Source organism: Pelophylax lessonae (genome assembly GCF_965119305.1).
Source record: "Pelophylax lessonae genome assembly, chromosome: 13".
NCBI classification, from domain to species: Eukaryota; Metazoa; Chordata; class Amphibia; order Anura; family Ranidae; genus Pelophylax; species Pelophylax lessonae.
This window is the reverse complement of record NC_138780.1, coordinates 161,490,161-161,507,635: the sequence shown is the minus strand read 5'-3', so window position 1 is coordinate 161,507,635 and position 17,475 is coordinate 161,490,161. Positions and strand designations below refer to the sequence as shown.

Here is a 17,475-nt window from a genome sequence, read left to right as displayed (position 1 = left end):
TTCTAAATGGATCAGACAGACGACTGTACAGGCTTATTCGCTTAGGGAACAGGTTCCACCTTTTCCTGTCACGGCGCACTCTACCAGAATCCCAGGTGTGCAAAGCGGCGACCTGGTCGTCCGTGCACACCTTTACAAAATTTTACAGACTTGATGTTTTGGCATCTGCAGATGCCTCCTTTGGCCACAAAGTTCTGAGTGCGGCAGTGCCTTAGGGGAGACATGGCGTTTTTTAGCCTGTCCCCTCCTGTTGGGGTTTTTTCCCCCTTATTTAGCTTTCCTGGGTTTGTTCGCTCCTGTTGAGCTTTCCTGTTACCCAGTGTTTTACCTTTCTGGTTCAAGATGAGGTTCTTTTCTCTGAGCTGGGTGCTGCGTTGCCTTTTTGACGGTTACGTTTCCCACCCCTCACATCTACACTGCTTTGGGATATCCCAGTAGTGAAGACTGTATGAGTGGGCGGTGACTGTCAGAGGACGTAAGAGAAAATATAATTTTTGTAAGAACTTATCGTAGAATTCTTTTCTCTGAGTCCTCCTCCAGTCGCTGCCCCCCTCCCCTCTTTTGGGGTTCATGGACCTATATACTACTTGCTACAAAACTGAATTGGGAATGCTGCTAGCAGGGGGGTATTGGACCAGAGGGACAGCCCCCTGTAGGTGTGTCTATACGAGGTTTTGTGAATGTTTTCTAAAATCTTCTGCCTAGCTTACTCCTGTGGATAAGACCAATACCCAGTAGTGAAGACTGTCTGAGTGGGCGGCGACTGTCGGAGGACTGAGAAAATAATTTTTACGGTAAGTTTTTTTTTTTTACCGTAATTAAAAATTCTATTTTTACACAATGTGCGGGATTAACCCTTTACGTTTTACTGAGTATAACGAGCATGCTTTACTGCATATTATACAGACTGATTTTACTGCTGTGGGTTTAGTAACACTTTAAAAAGTAAACAAATGCAGCCATCTAATGTAAAAATTGATAAGCTGGTATTTATTACATTTAGATTTTTGGATTAAATACCACTTTAAGCATTGAGATTGATTCATAAAAACTTAGAATGTGAATGGTCAGTGAAATGTATCTAAAGTCAGACCAAAGCTTTCCTATTTTTAAAGAAAAAACATTGATCGTATATACATCAGGGTCTCTTATCTGTTTTAAAATAAAGGGTTTATATAAGTTGCATGTCCAGTAGAGACACTGAGTTTGCTATTGACCTCAACATGTTGTGTGATTATCAGCTATGGAATGCATTTGCATTCTATGTTTCTTAATAATAAAAATAAAATCCTTTGCAATAAAATCTTTTGTCCAAGCAGAAGTAAAAAAAAAAAAAAAGAAAACTTAGTCTATTGATCAGTTGCTAAAGGGTAAGTTCACCTTCCTAAAATTAAAATAAATAAATGCACTTCCTTTTGTAAGTAAATAAAAAAAAAGGGCATTTATAGTTTATTTTTTTACTAGAAGCCTGCAAAGCATTGCATCGGCTATCAGCAGGTGCAATACAGGACTCCTGTATGGTAGGCAGTTACACAATGACGGGAAGAAATCATGAACTACCTAAAGCGCTCAACAGCGTCATGGTAGTTAATTGAGAACTACAAGCCGACAGCTGTAAAGGCTGTTAATACTTGTAGTTCTCCCATTCACATAACTCTGCAAATGAATGACATGGCCAAGTGGGGGGGAGCCCAACATGTCTGCATTTTTTGACAGCGAGTTTGAGGAGAAGATACCTTGCTGGCTTGCTGCCACTAGAGGCGGGGAGTTGGGGGGGAAGATGCAGCAGTGGGAACACGTTACATGTGCCCAAAGATGGACTTATCCTTTAAAGTGGATTGATTCGGAATTACCTGTAGTCCAATTACTTTAACCACTTCCCGCCCGCCCTATAGGCAATTGACAGCTGGAAGGTGGTTGCATTATCCTGACCCGCCGTCATATGATGTCGAGGGGGCGCGCATCTCCGATCTCGGTAAAGAGCCTACTGAAGTAGGCTCTTTACCATGTGACCAGCTGTGTCCAATCACAGCTGGTCACATAGTAAATAGGAAGAGCTGTTGATTGGCTTTCCTCAGTTTGTGCCTGTCAGGCACGAGTAGAGGAGAGCCAATCTGCAGCTCGCCTGACGGGGGGGGGGGGGGGGGGGGGGTCTGTGCTGGTAATCAGAGCATTGATTACCAGTGCAGACCCTTGGGGGGTTGCCACTAGAGCCACCAGGGATGACCACCAGCTGATGCCCACCATAGCCACCAGGGATGGCAATTAGGGCTCAGTGCTGCCCTCCCTATCAGTGCTGCCCACCATTGCCGCCTATCAGTGCTGCCCACCAGTGCACATCATTGCCTACCAGTTGCGCCTATCAGTACATATTAGTGCCTCCCCATCAGTGCAGGAAAAAAGTATCTAATTTTATAAAATAAACAAAACTTTTTTTTTTTTTTTTTTTTCAAACTTTTCGGTCATTTTTTATTTGTGTAGCACGAAAAAAAAAATTGCGGTGATCAAATACAACCAAAAGAAAGCTCCATTTGTGGGAAACAAATGACATAAAATTTGGTTTAGGTATAGTGTTGCATGTTCGCGCAATTGTCATTCAAAATGCAACAGCGCTAAAAGCTGAAAATTGGCCTGGGCAGGAAGGGGGTGTAACTGCCCTGTATTGAAGTGGTTAATGTGCCATTGCCTTGTAAACACCCGTTTGAAATTCTAATCTGGATTACTGCAGGAGAGTCTATACTGCTGACAGAAATGGAAAAACGGTATAATTAGTTAATCAATGTATATCTCTGTTTATCCAGTTTCCTTTTAGGGGCAGGAATGTTGTGAATGGTGCAATGATTCTTTAAAGTGATGTAGAAAAAAATGGCCTTGCAAAAATGGTTAACTCCTCTGTAATGTTTGACATTTTATAGATCTTTCCAACCAATCTATGACTACTCGCAGTGGGCGCCAGATCAAGCCTATTCTGAAATATTGGTGTGGAGAGAGAATATTGGTCGACCGTAGTTTGAACACCAAAATTATCAGAGCAGACAGGGATGCTCTAACAGATTCTATTGTGAGTATCTGATCTTTTTTAATGTTGCAGTTATTCTTGAAACCCTGTGCACAAAAAAGTAAACTGTGAAATCGCAGCACACAAAAAGAAAACAAAATGTGCATGAGGGTACAGTAATGGTCCAATCTTCACAGAGGAAGGCCCTTAAACCTTGAACCCCAGAGGTAGGAGGCTCCTGACTGGTAAGGCACTCTATATGGTTTACCTAGGCCAAAGCTAAGTGAAACCCACTCCTTAGGAACCTACCAAAGCCAATTCACCAAGTCCTTGGACCAATGGTGGGGGGTTCCCTAAGAGAGACCTCCACAGCTTTGCGAGAGGAATAAGGCCTGAAGGCCCTGATAACCTACACCCTCAGTCTCTGCATAAAAAGAACAAACCACACATTTAGTGCTAGTACCTCGGAAAAATATAAATAGTGTAACCATGAATAAAAGTGCCATGTGCTGTACACAAAGTGGGCTTTTCAGCCGGTATGGACTTTGCTCTGAGCTTCTCAAAAGGCTTGCCAAACAGGTGCATGCAAGAAAAGAAAATAACATGACCGAGTGCCAGTGAAAACTCAGTGGTGTCCCAAACCCAGAGTTTCTGGCACCCTGGGGGCAAATTCGTGGGAGCTTCTTGTGCCCTCCAGCCCCTGACCAGAGAAATGCAGCCCCTTTCCTACCAAAAAAGGCATTAGTTACTTGGGTAAGAGTCCTGTCTTCAACCCGAGACAAGCTGGGAGCACCAGGCCAGAATCAATCAGGTAGGAGTATCCCAAACCTATTTTATAGTTGTATACTAGTTATCTCTATTTTAATTTACAAGCGAAGACACTGCTGGCACTAAAGAAATCCTGGCAAAGTATCCACATTCAGATGTATGTACAGCAGCTCGGTAGCTGTGCCTGTCCAGAAATACAATTCAAGTGAAAAGAGAAGGTCTACATGGTTGCATGTTTAAAAATTTGGATGGTTCACTTTACCAATTATCGTAAGCTGCCCTTACCCTTTCAAGCTGAATTGCAGGTATGGTGTGATGGTGTGTTTGTTTTACCCCCCTTCCCTTTCCTTAGTTACATTGGACCAATGTAATGTAAGTATGCATGTTGCATACCCATGGGATTCCTGTGAAAATAAAGTATCGATTTGGCTACTATAGTGATCCGGACTACCTGATCCTGTGCTGAGTGGCTGCCCTGCTGCATAGTAGGGAGGAGCTAACTCAGCATTAGTGTCAATTTACAGAATGCTTTGCATTCTAAATGAATGCAAAGCATTCATTCATTGAATGAGCTGGGGAGGTGACCTCCACAAACTCCACCTCATCCAATCCCAGGCATTCTTGTATAAAATTAAAAAAATACAAGGTGTTCTCTAAATGTACCAAGCAGGCGACCCTCAGGGGTTACTTTGCAGAAGGCCATCCATTCAAGATCCTGAAGACAGTGAGGATCACTGTAGTACCGACGGGGCTATCCAGGTATGGAACTTACGGTACATGTAACTATGCAAAAAATTTTCATATTAAACACATTTCACACAAGAAGTGAGTTGACCAGCATGCCTAATTGAAAGTGTATGTAAAGCCAGACCTTTAAACAAAAACATTTGGGTAGAGTGTGGAGAGATTAGCACATTTCTTCCCTTTTTTTTTTTTTTTCTTTTTAGTTGTTTGGGAGATATACCTTCCCAGCTGGAATTCAAAGGAGATCTTTTGAAAGCTAGGTGATATGCCCTTTCCGACAGTTGTCAGCACAACAGTTGACCTCGTTGAAAGATTTTCCTTTTACCCTCTGTTTCTGTGCCAACTCAAAACCTTTTTGGATTTCCCTTTTTCAGTGACTGTGATTGTGAGGATTTATAGAGAGGCTAGATCAGCAGGTACACAGACAGCAAAAAAAAATCAATTTAACTAAACAGGGAACAAAAACATTCTCAATCTCTAAATGCAATTGGAGACACTCCAGAACAACAATGTATATTCAGCCTTATATTGCTCTATGTGTACATGGTTTCTGGTGAACTCCTTTTTAAAAATGCTAGCTGGCTGGGATCCTCTGTTTTCAATACATTCACTTACTGCCTGTAAGGGCTCTTTCACCGATTGGCCTGTTCGTTTTTCAGGTAGACCTAAACAGACACTCCTGTCTCTTCTATAGAGCAACACTGACATCCGATCCTGTCCGCTAAAAATGGACTGATAGGGATCCGTTTCCCAGCCATATGGCGGATCGTATGGCAGTAGGGTGTAAATGGACAGGTGGTCTCTTTATATCTGTCTGCCCATAGAGGACAGCGGGCTTTGCGTCTACTCTGCAAAAGCAGAGTGGACTCGAACCAGCCATCCGCCTGCTCAGCGGGGATCAGCGGAAAGATTCCCTGCTGAGCAGGTGGACTCCAACAGAGGCCTAAGAAGCAACTCGAAAGTAAACATAGAGCCTCTGATTTGCATGTTTGTTGCTGATCACTAGCTCCTAAATTAACAGCTTCTGAACTGCCCGCTGCACATTTTACTGCGGCAGGCTGGCCCTCCTGCGCGAACTGACGTAGCCCTAAGTCGGTCGCACGATTGGTGCTTCCGCCCCCCCACTAGGCAGCAAGGATGCCAATACATGGGACCGGTGGCCGCGATTGCTGCCGGGCACTCACGATCGCTCCCCGCTGAGAGAGAACAATCAGCTGTTGTAAACACAGCCGACCGTTCTTCTCTCTGAAATGATCAGAGCAACAACTCCCCCCCCCCACAAAAGTGTCAAAAATGTCAGTGGTCCGATCTGTCTGCCGCGATTTCGCAGTCCCGCTAAAAATCGCAGATCGCTGCCATTACTAGTAAAAAAAAAAAAAAAATAAAAATGACAAATCTTTCCCCTAGTTTGTAGGTGCAAAAACTTTTGCGTAAACCAATGGAAATATGCTTATTGCAATATTTCTGGTTAAAAAAAAAAATGTAGCAGAATACAAATTGGCCTAAAAGGGTGAAAAATATTTATTTTCCATTTTTTTTTTTTTTTTTGGGAAGGTTATTTAGCAGAATGTGAAAGAGATATATATATATATATATATATATATATATATATATATATATATATATATTTTTTTTTTTTCTGAATTGTCATTCTATTTTTTTGTTTATAGCACAAAAAATAAAAATCCCACAGGTAATCAAATACCACCAAAAGAAAGCTCTATTTGTTGGAAAAAAGACATCAATTTTATTTCGGCGCAACCGTGTGTGGCACAACCGTGCAATTTTCCGTTAAAGTAACACAATGCCGAATTGCAAAAAATGGCCTGGTCATTAAAGGGGCAAATCCTTCCGGTCCAGAAGTGGTTAACCACTTTACCACCGGAGGATTTTGCTGTCTTACGTCCAGGCCACTTTTTGCGATTCAGCGATGTGCGACTTTAACTGACAATTACGCGGTCGTGTGACGCCGTACCCAAACAAAATTTACGTCCTTTTTTTCCCCACAAACAGAGCTTTCTTTTGGTGGTATTTGATCACCTGTGCGATTTTTTACTTTTTGCGCTATAAACAAAAAAGAGCGTTTCTTTTGAAAAAATAACAATATTTTTAACATTTTTTTTATATGAAATTCCTCCCAAAAAATATGTAAAAATCTAATTTTTGGCCAATTTGTTTTCTGCTACCTATGTTTGGTAATAAATCACAATAAGCGTATTTTGATTGGTTTGCGCTAAAGTTATTGCATTTACTAACAAAGGGAAAGATTTCTGTAATTTTTGGTGTTTTTTTTTTTTTTTTTTTTTTTTTTAACGAGTAATGGCGGCGATCTGTGATTTTTTTTTTTTTGTTTTTGTTTTTTGGGGGACTGCGACATTGCGCCGGACAGATCGGACCCCTGACTGACATTTTTGACACTTTTGGGGGTACCAGTGACATTACTGCAGTAATCGGTGCTATATATATATGCACTGTTACTGTAAAAATGACACTGGCAGGGAAGGGGTTAATTTTACTGGATAGGGAGGGGTTAATGTATGCCTGGTGCTTACTAACGTGTGGGGGGGGGGGGGGGGGAGGTGACTGAGTGAGCCAGGGATAGATCGGATGTTCAGCTATGCTGAACACTCTGATCTGTCACTCCCTGTCACTTAGCATACGAACTGGCTTTGGCCTGACTCTCCTCCTGGCCTACAGCACCCACATTAGGATGGAGCGGTGCTCCTGCTATGGTATGTAGCCTCCCCCCCCCCTCCCCTACCTACCCCTGGGCTTTTTTGGGGTGGACGTGGGCCCCTCCCTGGGATGGTCAGACCCCCCCCCCCCCCACTCCCCGATTCCCCTCTAAAAGTTCAGTAACTGGGTGGGGTGATGAGCTAGCTTTGACGCTAGCTTTGACACATGCTCTTAAGGAGGGTTGGTTGTAGTTGCTGCTGACCAGGTTTTCCTGGGGCACAATGGGGAGTTGAGCAGGGTTCCCTGCCATTCTGGGGGTTGGGGACTAGGAACTAGGGCAGGGATGTCCTCTGGGCTCCCTGCGGCGGTTGTTGGGCTGGGGGAGCAGATGATTTACCATCCGTGGGTACGCGCCTCACGCGGCCGGATCCGGCCAAAAATTTAGGCAACGGCTTTGCAACCTACTTGTCGGAACCTATGTGAGGCGGGCCCTGTGAGGATGGCTGAAGCCACTGCCTCCTATTCGGGCATCCGCCCTCCCCTCCGCTGCCCGTGGGTGGCCGGCTCCGCTGGAGCTTCACGTCCTTGTGGCCAGGCGCCCTCAAAAATTTAGGCCTGCGACTTGCGGCCTACTAGGCCATGGGGACGGCCCCAGTGTGTGTAGCTAAAGCCCCCACTCTTTCTTTGGGCATCTGCCGGGCTGAGGATCACTGCTATTATGGCTTGGCCCCAACAAAAATTTAGGTCGTGGCTTGCGGCTTGCTGGGCCACATGGTCAGCTTGTCACCTCCCTTTGACCGGGTGGCGTTGTGGGGGCACTTAATTTTTCATGACAGTCTTGCCCCCATTATTGTGTGGGGCACCTGCCTACACGTTCATTTAATGGGGCTATGTCCTCTATGGAGGGCTCGAAGGGCGACCCCCCCCACACACACACACTTTTTTGCGGGGTCCAATAGGTGGTCAATTTGTGAACCCTTGGCCGACGTCCCCTTTTGCGGGACCGCAGTCGGCAGCCTCCCCTGATATGTTTTCGAGGTGAGCACAGTATATAGCGAACCTACTGGGTCTATGTCCACGCACTGTGACTGCTCAGATAGTGGGAATGATTCCGCTGCTCCTCGAGCCGCGCTTACTTAGGCGCTGGTGGATGTACTGTTTGCATCAGTGCATGAAACTTTAAAAATGGAGGTTGCGGCTGATGCTGCGTCAGGGGCACCAGTTACTTTTGCACCCACAGGCCCTCCAAATCGTCAAGGGTGTTCCTCTTTCCCCTTACCTTGACAACTTGTCACAAAACAGTGGGGTTGTCCAAGACGTAGTTGTTGCTAAGCGTTTTTTGCTTGCGGTATCCTTATGAGGATTTACTGCGTTAAAGGTGGACAGTCCCACCTGTAGTGGACTCAAAATTGAGTTTCCTTCATCCCAGTTGAGGAGTCCCTAACTTTACAGGTCCAGCTAATAAGAGGGCAGATGCCCTCCCTGGCACACCATATGTGCGCTGTGGCTGGTTCAGCAATTAGGCTGGTCATTACTATTGCCCTGGTGTCGCAAACTTTGACCGAGTGGGCTAAGCTTTTACGCTGGGACCTGGAGGGAGAACAGCTTCTCCCTGTCTTTGCGGAGCTGGCGGACTGGTTCGTCCAGGGGCTACATTTGGTCTGTGATGCCTCTTTGGATGCGGCTCCTTTTGATTCCTAGGATGTCTTTATCAGTAGTGGTCCTTTGGCGTATTGTCTGGCTGAAATGCTGGTCTGCAGACTAGACCTCTAAGAAGGCTTTATCTGATCTCCCTCTTGTAGGGGATCGCCTGTTTTGGAGCTTCCTTGGATGACATTTTAAGGGTCTCACAGGGGGGATGAGTACTTTTCTTCCTCAGGCTACCAAGGGCAAGGAGTCCTGTCGTAGACATGGGCCATTCTCTTTGGCTCCTAAGCAGCCTCTGTGTCTCTCAGGGTCTCATGACAAGGGATCAAAAGTCAGGGCCTCCACCAGCGGTTCCAAGAGGACCTGGTCTGGCAAGCCACAAGCGGGCTCTTCCAGACTTGCAGACAAGGCTGTCTCTGCATGAAGGGGTGCCTTCACCCGTATCTAGGGTGGGGAGGACGTCTTCGCTGGTTTCCAGTTCCATGGATCTCCCTGGTACAGGACAAGTGGGTCCACAAAGTTATTCGGTCAGTCTAAGAGATCGAGTTTGGTCTTGTGTTCCGGAAAGGTTTTTTCCTTCCAACCTGTGCTTGTCCCCAGATCACTTACTGGTCTCTTTGAGGCAGTGCAAGACTTGTTACTTCAAGGGTTGATTGTTCAGGTTCCAACTTTGGAATCTCTTTACTATCCCCAAGAAGGAAGGTACGTCAAATTCTGGACCTCAAGGTGCTAAGCTACTTTGTGCGAGTACAGAAGTTCCGCATGGAGTCCATTTACATGGTAGTGGCATCCCTACATCAGGGGGATTTCTTCTTGCTTCTATCGACATGGACGCCTACCTGCACATTCTAATATGTGCTGGTCACTAGCGCTGCTTCAGTTTTGCTGTGGACGAGGAGCATTATCAGTTTGTGTCTCTGACCTTTTGGTCTCACCTTCACAACTTGGGTCTTCAAAGGAGTGTTGGCCCCCGGTGCTGGCATTGTTTGAGTCAGCGGGGGATCGCAGTACCGGGGTACCTGGAAGATCTGTGAGTGGAGTCTCTGACTGCTCTGATGGCCTACTGGAGATTTCTCTACGAACTCTGAGGGAGTTGGGCTAGATCCTGAACATTCAGGAGTCTGCTTTGGTTCTGTCCACACAAAACTGGACTATCTGGGTCTGACTCGGCATCAGCCAAATTTTTTCTTCCTCTGGAAAAACTCCAGATATTGCAGGAGGCAATTCAGCTTCTGTAGTTCAGCAGGTGGTCATGTCCCTGGGCGTGCTGGGCCTTATGGTGTCCACCCTTGAGGCAGGCTGCTTGCACAGTTCCACACAAGATCTCTGCTAAATAGTTTCTGGTGAAATGGATTAAGGATCCACAGTCTCTCTAGAGGTGGCTTCGCTCTTTGGCACTTTGAGAGGGAAAATCCTTCTCCTCCTGTACTGGGCAGATGTCTCTATGGATGCCAGCCTGTCCGGGTGGGGAGGCGTCCTCAGCAAAGAGACGTGCTCAGGGGGTCTGGACTGTGGCAGAGCCGAGACTGCCAATTAGTGTACTGGACCTCCAAGCGATCAGACTTTGTCTGGCTTATTGGACAATCCTCTTCAAGGGTGTCCAGTATGTATTCATTCGAACAATGCCAAAGCTGTGGTCTATGTCCGTCACCAAGGAGGCACAAGAAGTGTCCTGGCAGCTCGGTAAGTAGCCAGCATTCTAAGGTGGTCTGACATTCGTTCTAGCCCTCTTGAACTTCTGCCGGAAGAGATTCCAGTCATTCTAGTGGCTCCAGACTGGCCTTGCCAGTCTTGGTATGCCGATCCGGTACGGCTCCTCTCAGGAAGGATCTGCTGTCCCAAGGACCAATCTTCCATCCTGCTTTACAGTCCCTGGTTTTAACGGCTTGGCTGTTTGAACGCCAGTTGCTGAAGAATGGAGGTTTGTTTGAATCGGTGATTCCTACGTTGCTAAAAGCTAGGAAATCTACCTCCTAGGAAGATCTACCATCGTACGTGGAAGACATACGTTGCGTGGTGTGAGTCTCTTGGGCTTCATTCTCGCTCCTTCTCGGTGGATCAAATCTTAACCTTCCTTCAATGGGGGGTTGAACAGAAATTGGCCTTGCGTCATAAAGGGCCAGGTATCCGGTTTGGCAGTCTTTTGCGTACCTTCTTCAGGGTGTCCGACATTAGGTCCCTTGAATGCGCGCTCCGTTGCTGCCCTGGAATCTTAATGTGTTGCTTTCAGCTCTACTGAAGCTTCTCTTTGAAAATATTTGGGAGGTTTCCCTGCTTACGCTGTCCCAGAAGGTGGCTATCACCTCTGCGCGCAGGGTGTTGGAACTGACGGCGTTATCCTGTCATTCACCTTATGGTGATTCACAAGGGATAAGGTGGTGCTTTGCCTCTGTCCATCATTCCTTCCTAAGGTGGCCTCGCACTGTCATTTGAATGAAGACCTTGTGTTGCCTTCCCTGTGTCCCAGGCCTAAACATTTGAAGGAAATTGCCTTGCATGTCTTGGATGTGGTCTTGGGCAATTAGGGTGTACCTGGCAGCTATGCATTCTTTTAGGATGTCAGGCTCTTTATTTGTGCTCACGGACGGACCTCACAAAGGGTTGTCCACATCTACTGCGACCATTTCCAGATGAATCAGAGGTCCTGTTCCTCCTTTCCCTGTTTAGGCACACTTTACTAGGACGCTTGGTGTCTCCTGGGCTTTCCATCATCGGGCGTCAGTGATGCAGGTTTGCAAGGCGGCCACCTGTTCGTTGGTGCACAGTTTTACAAAGTTTTTGTAAAGTGGTTGTGTTGGCATCTGCAGATGCTTTTTTTGGCCGCAAGGTTTTTGCTGGCTGCTGTTTAGAGGACCCCTTTGATGGTGTATTGTTCTTTCAGGTGAGCTCCAATTGTTTATGGTTGAGTCCTATGTTACCTGGTTGTCTATGGCTAGTCTTGGGAATTTTTTTCAGATTTTTTTCCACCCCTCATGTTTAATACTGCTTTGGGACATCCCAATGGTTAAGAAGAATCAGGAGCTGTGTCCATCAATGAACGAAAAAGAAAATTGTATATTTGACTTACCGTAAAATCCATTTCTTTGATGTTTGTTGGCGGACACAGCACCCACCCCTCTGTGGAGTTGGCTTTCTTCTGACACAGTTTGTAACAAAACTGTGTGCCTATAACTGAGAGTTGGTGTATACCCCCTGGTACTGTCCATAGGCATAGTCAAGCTTTTTCCTGCCTAGTGTTCTACTCCTGTAGGGGGTTGTATAACCCAATGGTTAAGAAGAATCGGGTACACTATCACAAAGGGGTTGATGCCGCTCCAGGTGAGAGATAAGTATCCAATCTGTGCTGGGTGCACGTCTAGTCCATGGACCATGGAAGTAGCGATTGTATAGGAAATGGTTTGACAGCACTCCAGTGTCAGCAGAAAGTCTTTATTTCTCCAAAAATATGACAGCACAATGAACAGATGCCTCAAACAGCAGACGCGTTTGACGAAAAGCATCTGCTGTTTGAGGCATCTGTTCATTGTGCTGTCATGTTTTTGGAGACACTGGAGTGCTGTCAAACCATTTCCTATACAATCGCTAAGAAGAATCAGGAGTTGTGTCCGTCAAAGAACATCAGAGAAATGGATTTTACGGTAAGTCAAAAATCCAATTTTTTTTTTAAAATTTGACTAGTGAGGGAATAAAACACCTGTCAGGTTTTTATTGCTTTATGTCCCTGTTTGTGAGATCCACTATCCGCTTTCTTTAATCAGTTCTAGACCGGAAGGATTTGCTCCCTTAAAGCGGGGTTCCACTCATTTTGTGTTTATTAAAACTCAGCAGCTACAAAAAGTGTAGCTGCTGACTTTTAATAAACACACACTCACCTGTCCTACGATCCAGGGATGTAGCCGCCCGAAGCCTTGATCCTCTCCTCTCGGAAATGCCGGCATCAAGTGTGGGCACCCAGCTGTGACACTGATGATAAATTCAATGTGCCCTTAAAAGCTCATCTGTGCTGCTTAAGTAAAGTGCCAATATGGTGTGAAGTCTGTGCAAAAAAGCAATATAATGTGCAGATATTACCATGTAAAACTCATACAATAAAAAATCATCGCATAAAGTGCATCCTTAGTGCATAATAAACAGTCCATATAACAGTCCTTCAGTGGAAAACAGAAGCTTGATGCTTGTTCCTTGCTGCTTTGGGGTCTCCACCTTTGGGTATCTACTTACCACTATGTGGTTTGATTGAAGCAGAATGTGCTGATGCTGGATTCCGTTGACTCCTGTAGGGCTGTTATGCTGTAGGTTGGAAGCGGTCCTGTCTCATGGTGGAGTAATCCCTGGTGTCCTCATGAAAATAAAATGCTCAACATAGTGAGGACCGTTTATAATTCATTTATTTCATTAAAAACACAAAGGGATACTCACAAACATAGAACAATAAAAGCCTGTATCGTAGTTTCTATCCTCGGTACGGTGGTAAGCTGCTCCACAGCGTTCACTTCACCGACCGGAAGTCACGTGGCTGCCTCTCGGCCAATGGCTAGATGCGTTTCGCTGTGGACACAGCGTCCTCTGTAGCTGGCTAATTGAGGGTGCCACTAGTGTTATGAAGCCATGCTGTGTAGCTCTTCCGGTATTCCGGATATTTGAGTACACTTCTAAATCTATATAAATCTTAATAGTTGTTTCCTTTTACTATTTAGATGGGGTGTCTTCTTACAATTAAATCTATTTGTATTTTTAGAATTGCCGATCATTAGCGAAACGCTAATGATCGGCAATTCTAAAAACGCGTCTAGCCATTGGCCGAGAGGCAGCCACGTGACTTCCGGTCGGTGAAGTGAACGCTGTGGAGCAGCTTACCACCGTACCGAGGATAGAAACTACGATACAGGCTTTTATTGTTCTATGTTTGTGAGGATCCCTTTGTGTTTTTAATGAAATAAATGAATTATAAACGGTCCTCACTATGTTGAGCATTTTATTTTCATGAGGACACCAGGGATTACTCCACCATGAGACAGGACCGCTTCCAACCTACAGCATAACAGCCCTACAGGAGTCAACGGAATCCAGCATCAGCACATTCTGCTTCAATCAAACCACATAGTGGTAAGTAGATACCCAAAGGGAGAGACCCCAAAGCAGCAAGGAACAAGCATCAAGCTTCTGTTTTCCACTGAAGGACTGTTAAATGGACTGTTTATTATGCACTTTATTCGATGATTTTTTATTGTATGAGTTTTACATGGTAATATCTGCACATTATATTGCTTTTTTGCACAGACTTCACACCATATTGGCACTTTACTTAAGCAGCACAGATGAGCTTTTAAGGGCACATTGAATTTATCATCAGTATTTACATATTTTTTAGCAGCGCTGCAAACACTGACCTCAACTCACAAAAGCACTAGCACTTTTCTCTGCAGCAGGCAGCTAATAGCAATCAACATTTATGTTAATTATACACTCCATAAGCGCGAGGTTTACAGTCATACCCAGCTGTGACAGCTTGCGGCTTCACAGCCGGGTGTGCACTGCGCATGCGCGAGTCGCGCTGCGCGTTGTGAATGGCCAGGCAAACTTCTGGGAACGGTGACGTGTCCCAGAAGAAGGCAGGGAGGGGGAGAGGAAAACTTCCGCTCAGACTGCCTAGGTGGCCCGAGTGGCAGTGGGAGCGGGTACCTGTCAAATCTAGGTACCCGCTCCCCACCCAAAAAAAGTGACATACCAAATGTGGCATGTCAGGGGGTCAGCAGTATTTAAAGTGGAAGTTCCACTTTTGGGTGGAACTTCGCTTTAATGACCAGGACATTTTTTGGCGAATCAGAACTGCCTTAATTTAACGGTAAATTGTGTGGTCGTGTGACACTGTACTGAAATAAAGTTGATGTCCTTTTTTCCCCACAAATAGAGCTTTCATTTGGTGGTATTTGATCACCTGTGCTGTTTTTTTTTTTTTTTTTGGCTATGAACAAAAATAGAGCAACAATTCTAAAGAAAAAAAAAAAAACTTTTTCACATTCTGCTATATAACATTCCCAAAAAAAAAAAAAAATGTAAAGATGAAAATTTTCATCCTTTTTAGGCCAATTTGTATTCTGCTCCATATTTTTGGTAAAAAAAATGTCGCAATAAGCGTATTTTGATTGGTTTGTGCAAAAGTTATCGCGTCTACAAACTAGGGTAAAGATTTGTCATTTTTATTTATTTTAGTAATGGCGTCAATTTGCGATTTTTAGCTGGACTGCGACGGACAGATCGGACCCTTAACCACTTAAGCCCCGGAAGATTTTACCCCCTTCCTGACCAGGGCCTATTTTGCGATTCGGCACTGCGTGATTTTAACGGACAATTGCGCGGTCGTGTGAAGCTGTACCCAAATGAAATTGACGTCCTTTTTTTCCCACAAACAGAGCTTACTTTTGGTGGTATTTGATCACCTGTGCGATTTTTTTTTTTTTTTTATCATGCGCTATAAACAAAAAAAGAGCAACAATTTTGCAAAAATATCAATATTTTTCACTTTTTTATATGAAATTCCCCCCAAATTAAAATGTAAAAATCTAAATTTCTTTACATTTTAGGCCAATTTGTTTTCTTTGTTTTCTGCTACATATGCATGGTAAAAAAAAATGGCAAAAAGCGTATTTTGATTGGTTTGCACAAAAGTTATTTCATTTACTAACTAAGGGAAAGATTTTTGTCATTTTTATTGTTTTTTTTTTTTTAACAAGTAATGGCGGCGATCTACGTTTTTTTTTTTTTTTTTTTTGCCTGACTGCGACATTGCGGCGGACAGATCGGACCCTTGACTGACATTTTTGACACTTTTGGGGGTACCAGTGACATTACTACAGTAATCAGTGCTATACATATGCACTGTTACTGTAAAAATGAACCTGGGAGGGAAGGGGTTAACTTTATTGGAGAGGGAGGGGTTAAGTGTGTCCCTAGGGGCGTGCTTCTAACTGTGATTGGATGTGGCTGTGTGTGTAACAGCAGAGATCAACGGTCCTACATAGCAGGACCATATGATCTGTGCTTTTACACAGGGGAGAATGGCAGGCGGCTGCCTTACTCCCTCTCCACCCGACGATCGCGAGTGACCGGCGGACATCGGGTCCGCCGGTCATACGCGCGGGCTGCTTAGGGAACGAGCGGGCGCTCGCCCCCTATTGGCTTCCAGGCTAGTGACGTACCGGTACGTCACTTTGCCTGGAAGGGGCTGACCGCCGCCGTATATATTCGGGCGGCGGTCGACAAGTGGTTAACTGACATTTTTTACACTTTTGGTGGGACCAGTGACATTACTACAGTAATCATTGCTGAAAATATGCACTGTTACTGTAATAATGACATTGGCAGGGAAAGGGGTTAACCTAGGGGTGATCAATTGTGAGCCTAGGGGGGTCTTCTAACTGGGGGGGAGGGACTTGTGAAATGATTATAGAGACCTGTGATCCTATATAGAAGTATCACAGACACTCTGTGATCATTTCAGAGGGGTCCGATCTGTCCGCCGCAATGACCCAGTCCCGCAAAAAAAGCAGATCGTCGCCATTAATAGTAAAAAACAAAAATGACATAAATCTTTCCTGTAGTTAGTAGACACTATACCTTTTGCGCAAACCAATCAAAATACGCTTATTGTGATTTTTTTGTTTTATTTGGTTTTTTTTGTTTTTTTTAAACCGAAAATATGTAGCAGAAAACAAATTGGCCTAAAATGTTAAAAAATTTTAGATTTTTAAATTTGTTTTTGGGAATGTCATAAAGCAGAATGTGAAAAATATATATATATTTTTTTTTTTAAATTGTTTGTCGCTCTTTTGTTTATAGCGCAAAAAATCAAAATTGCACAGGTGATTAAATACCACCAAAAGAAAGCTCTATTTGTGGGAGAAAAAAAGGACGCTAAATTTATTTGGGTACAGCGTCGCACGACGTGCAATTGTCCGTTAAAGTAACGTGGTACCGAATCGCAAAATAGGGCCTGGTCATTAAGGGGGCAAATCCTTCCGATCTTAAAGTGGTTAACCAACATGTTATACTTACCTCCTCTGTGCAGTTAGTTTTGCACATGGCAGCCTGGATCCTCCTCTTCTCGGGTCCCTCTTCGCTGCTCCTGGCCCCTCCCTCCTGTTGAGTGACCCCACAGCAAGCAGTTTGCTATGGGGCACCCAGGCTGAGCTGTAGCTCCGTGTGTCCATTCAGACACGGAGCTGCGGTTTTACCCCATCCTCTCACTCTCTTGATTGGCTAACTGACTTTGACAGCAGCAGGAGCTAATGGCGCTGCTGCTGTGCCTCATCCAATCAGCAGGAGGCAGAGTCCGGGATAACCGAGGGACTTGTGGACATTGCTGGATAGAGATGGGGCTCAGGTAAGTATTAGGGGGCGCTGGGGCGGCTGCTACACACAGTTTTTTTATCTTAATACACAGAATGCATTAAGATAAAAAAACAAATCTTTTAAATGTCCTCATCACCATTACCATCAGAAATAAAAATGAGGATAAATCCAAAATTTCGGGTTGCCTCCAGAACAAAAGTACAGGGGAAATCTTCTAATAGGGACATTTATTCCTGGGACAACTGTCTAGGGCACTGGTTCTCAAATCCGGTCCTCGGGACCCACCAACA

General features: G+C 44.8%; 1 protein-coding gene across 1 annotated transcript in view; it reads left to right on the top strand.

The window, feature by feature from the left end:
• The window catches only part of MIS18BP1 (MIS18 binding protein 1), a 203,762-nt gene that overhangs the window by 53,445 nt on the left and 132,842 nt on the right, over positions 1-17,475 (top strand). The window contains exon 7 of the mRNA XM_082274974.1: positions 2,916-3,061. Within this exon, the coding sequence (XP_082131100.1) occupies positions 2,916-3,061 (146 nt within the window). The remainder of the gene's footprint in view (positions 1-2,915; positions 3,062-17,475) is intronic.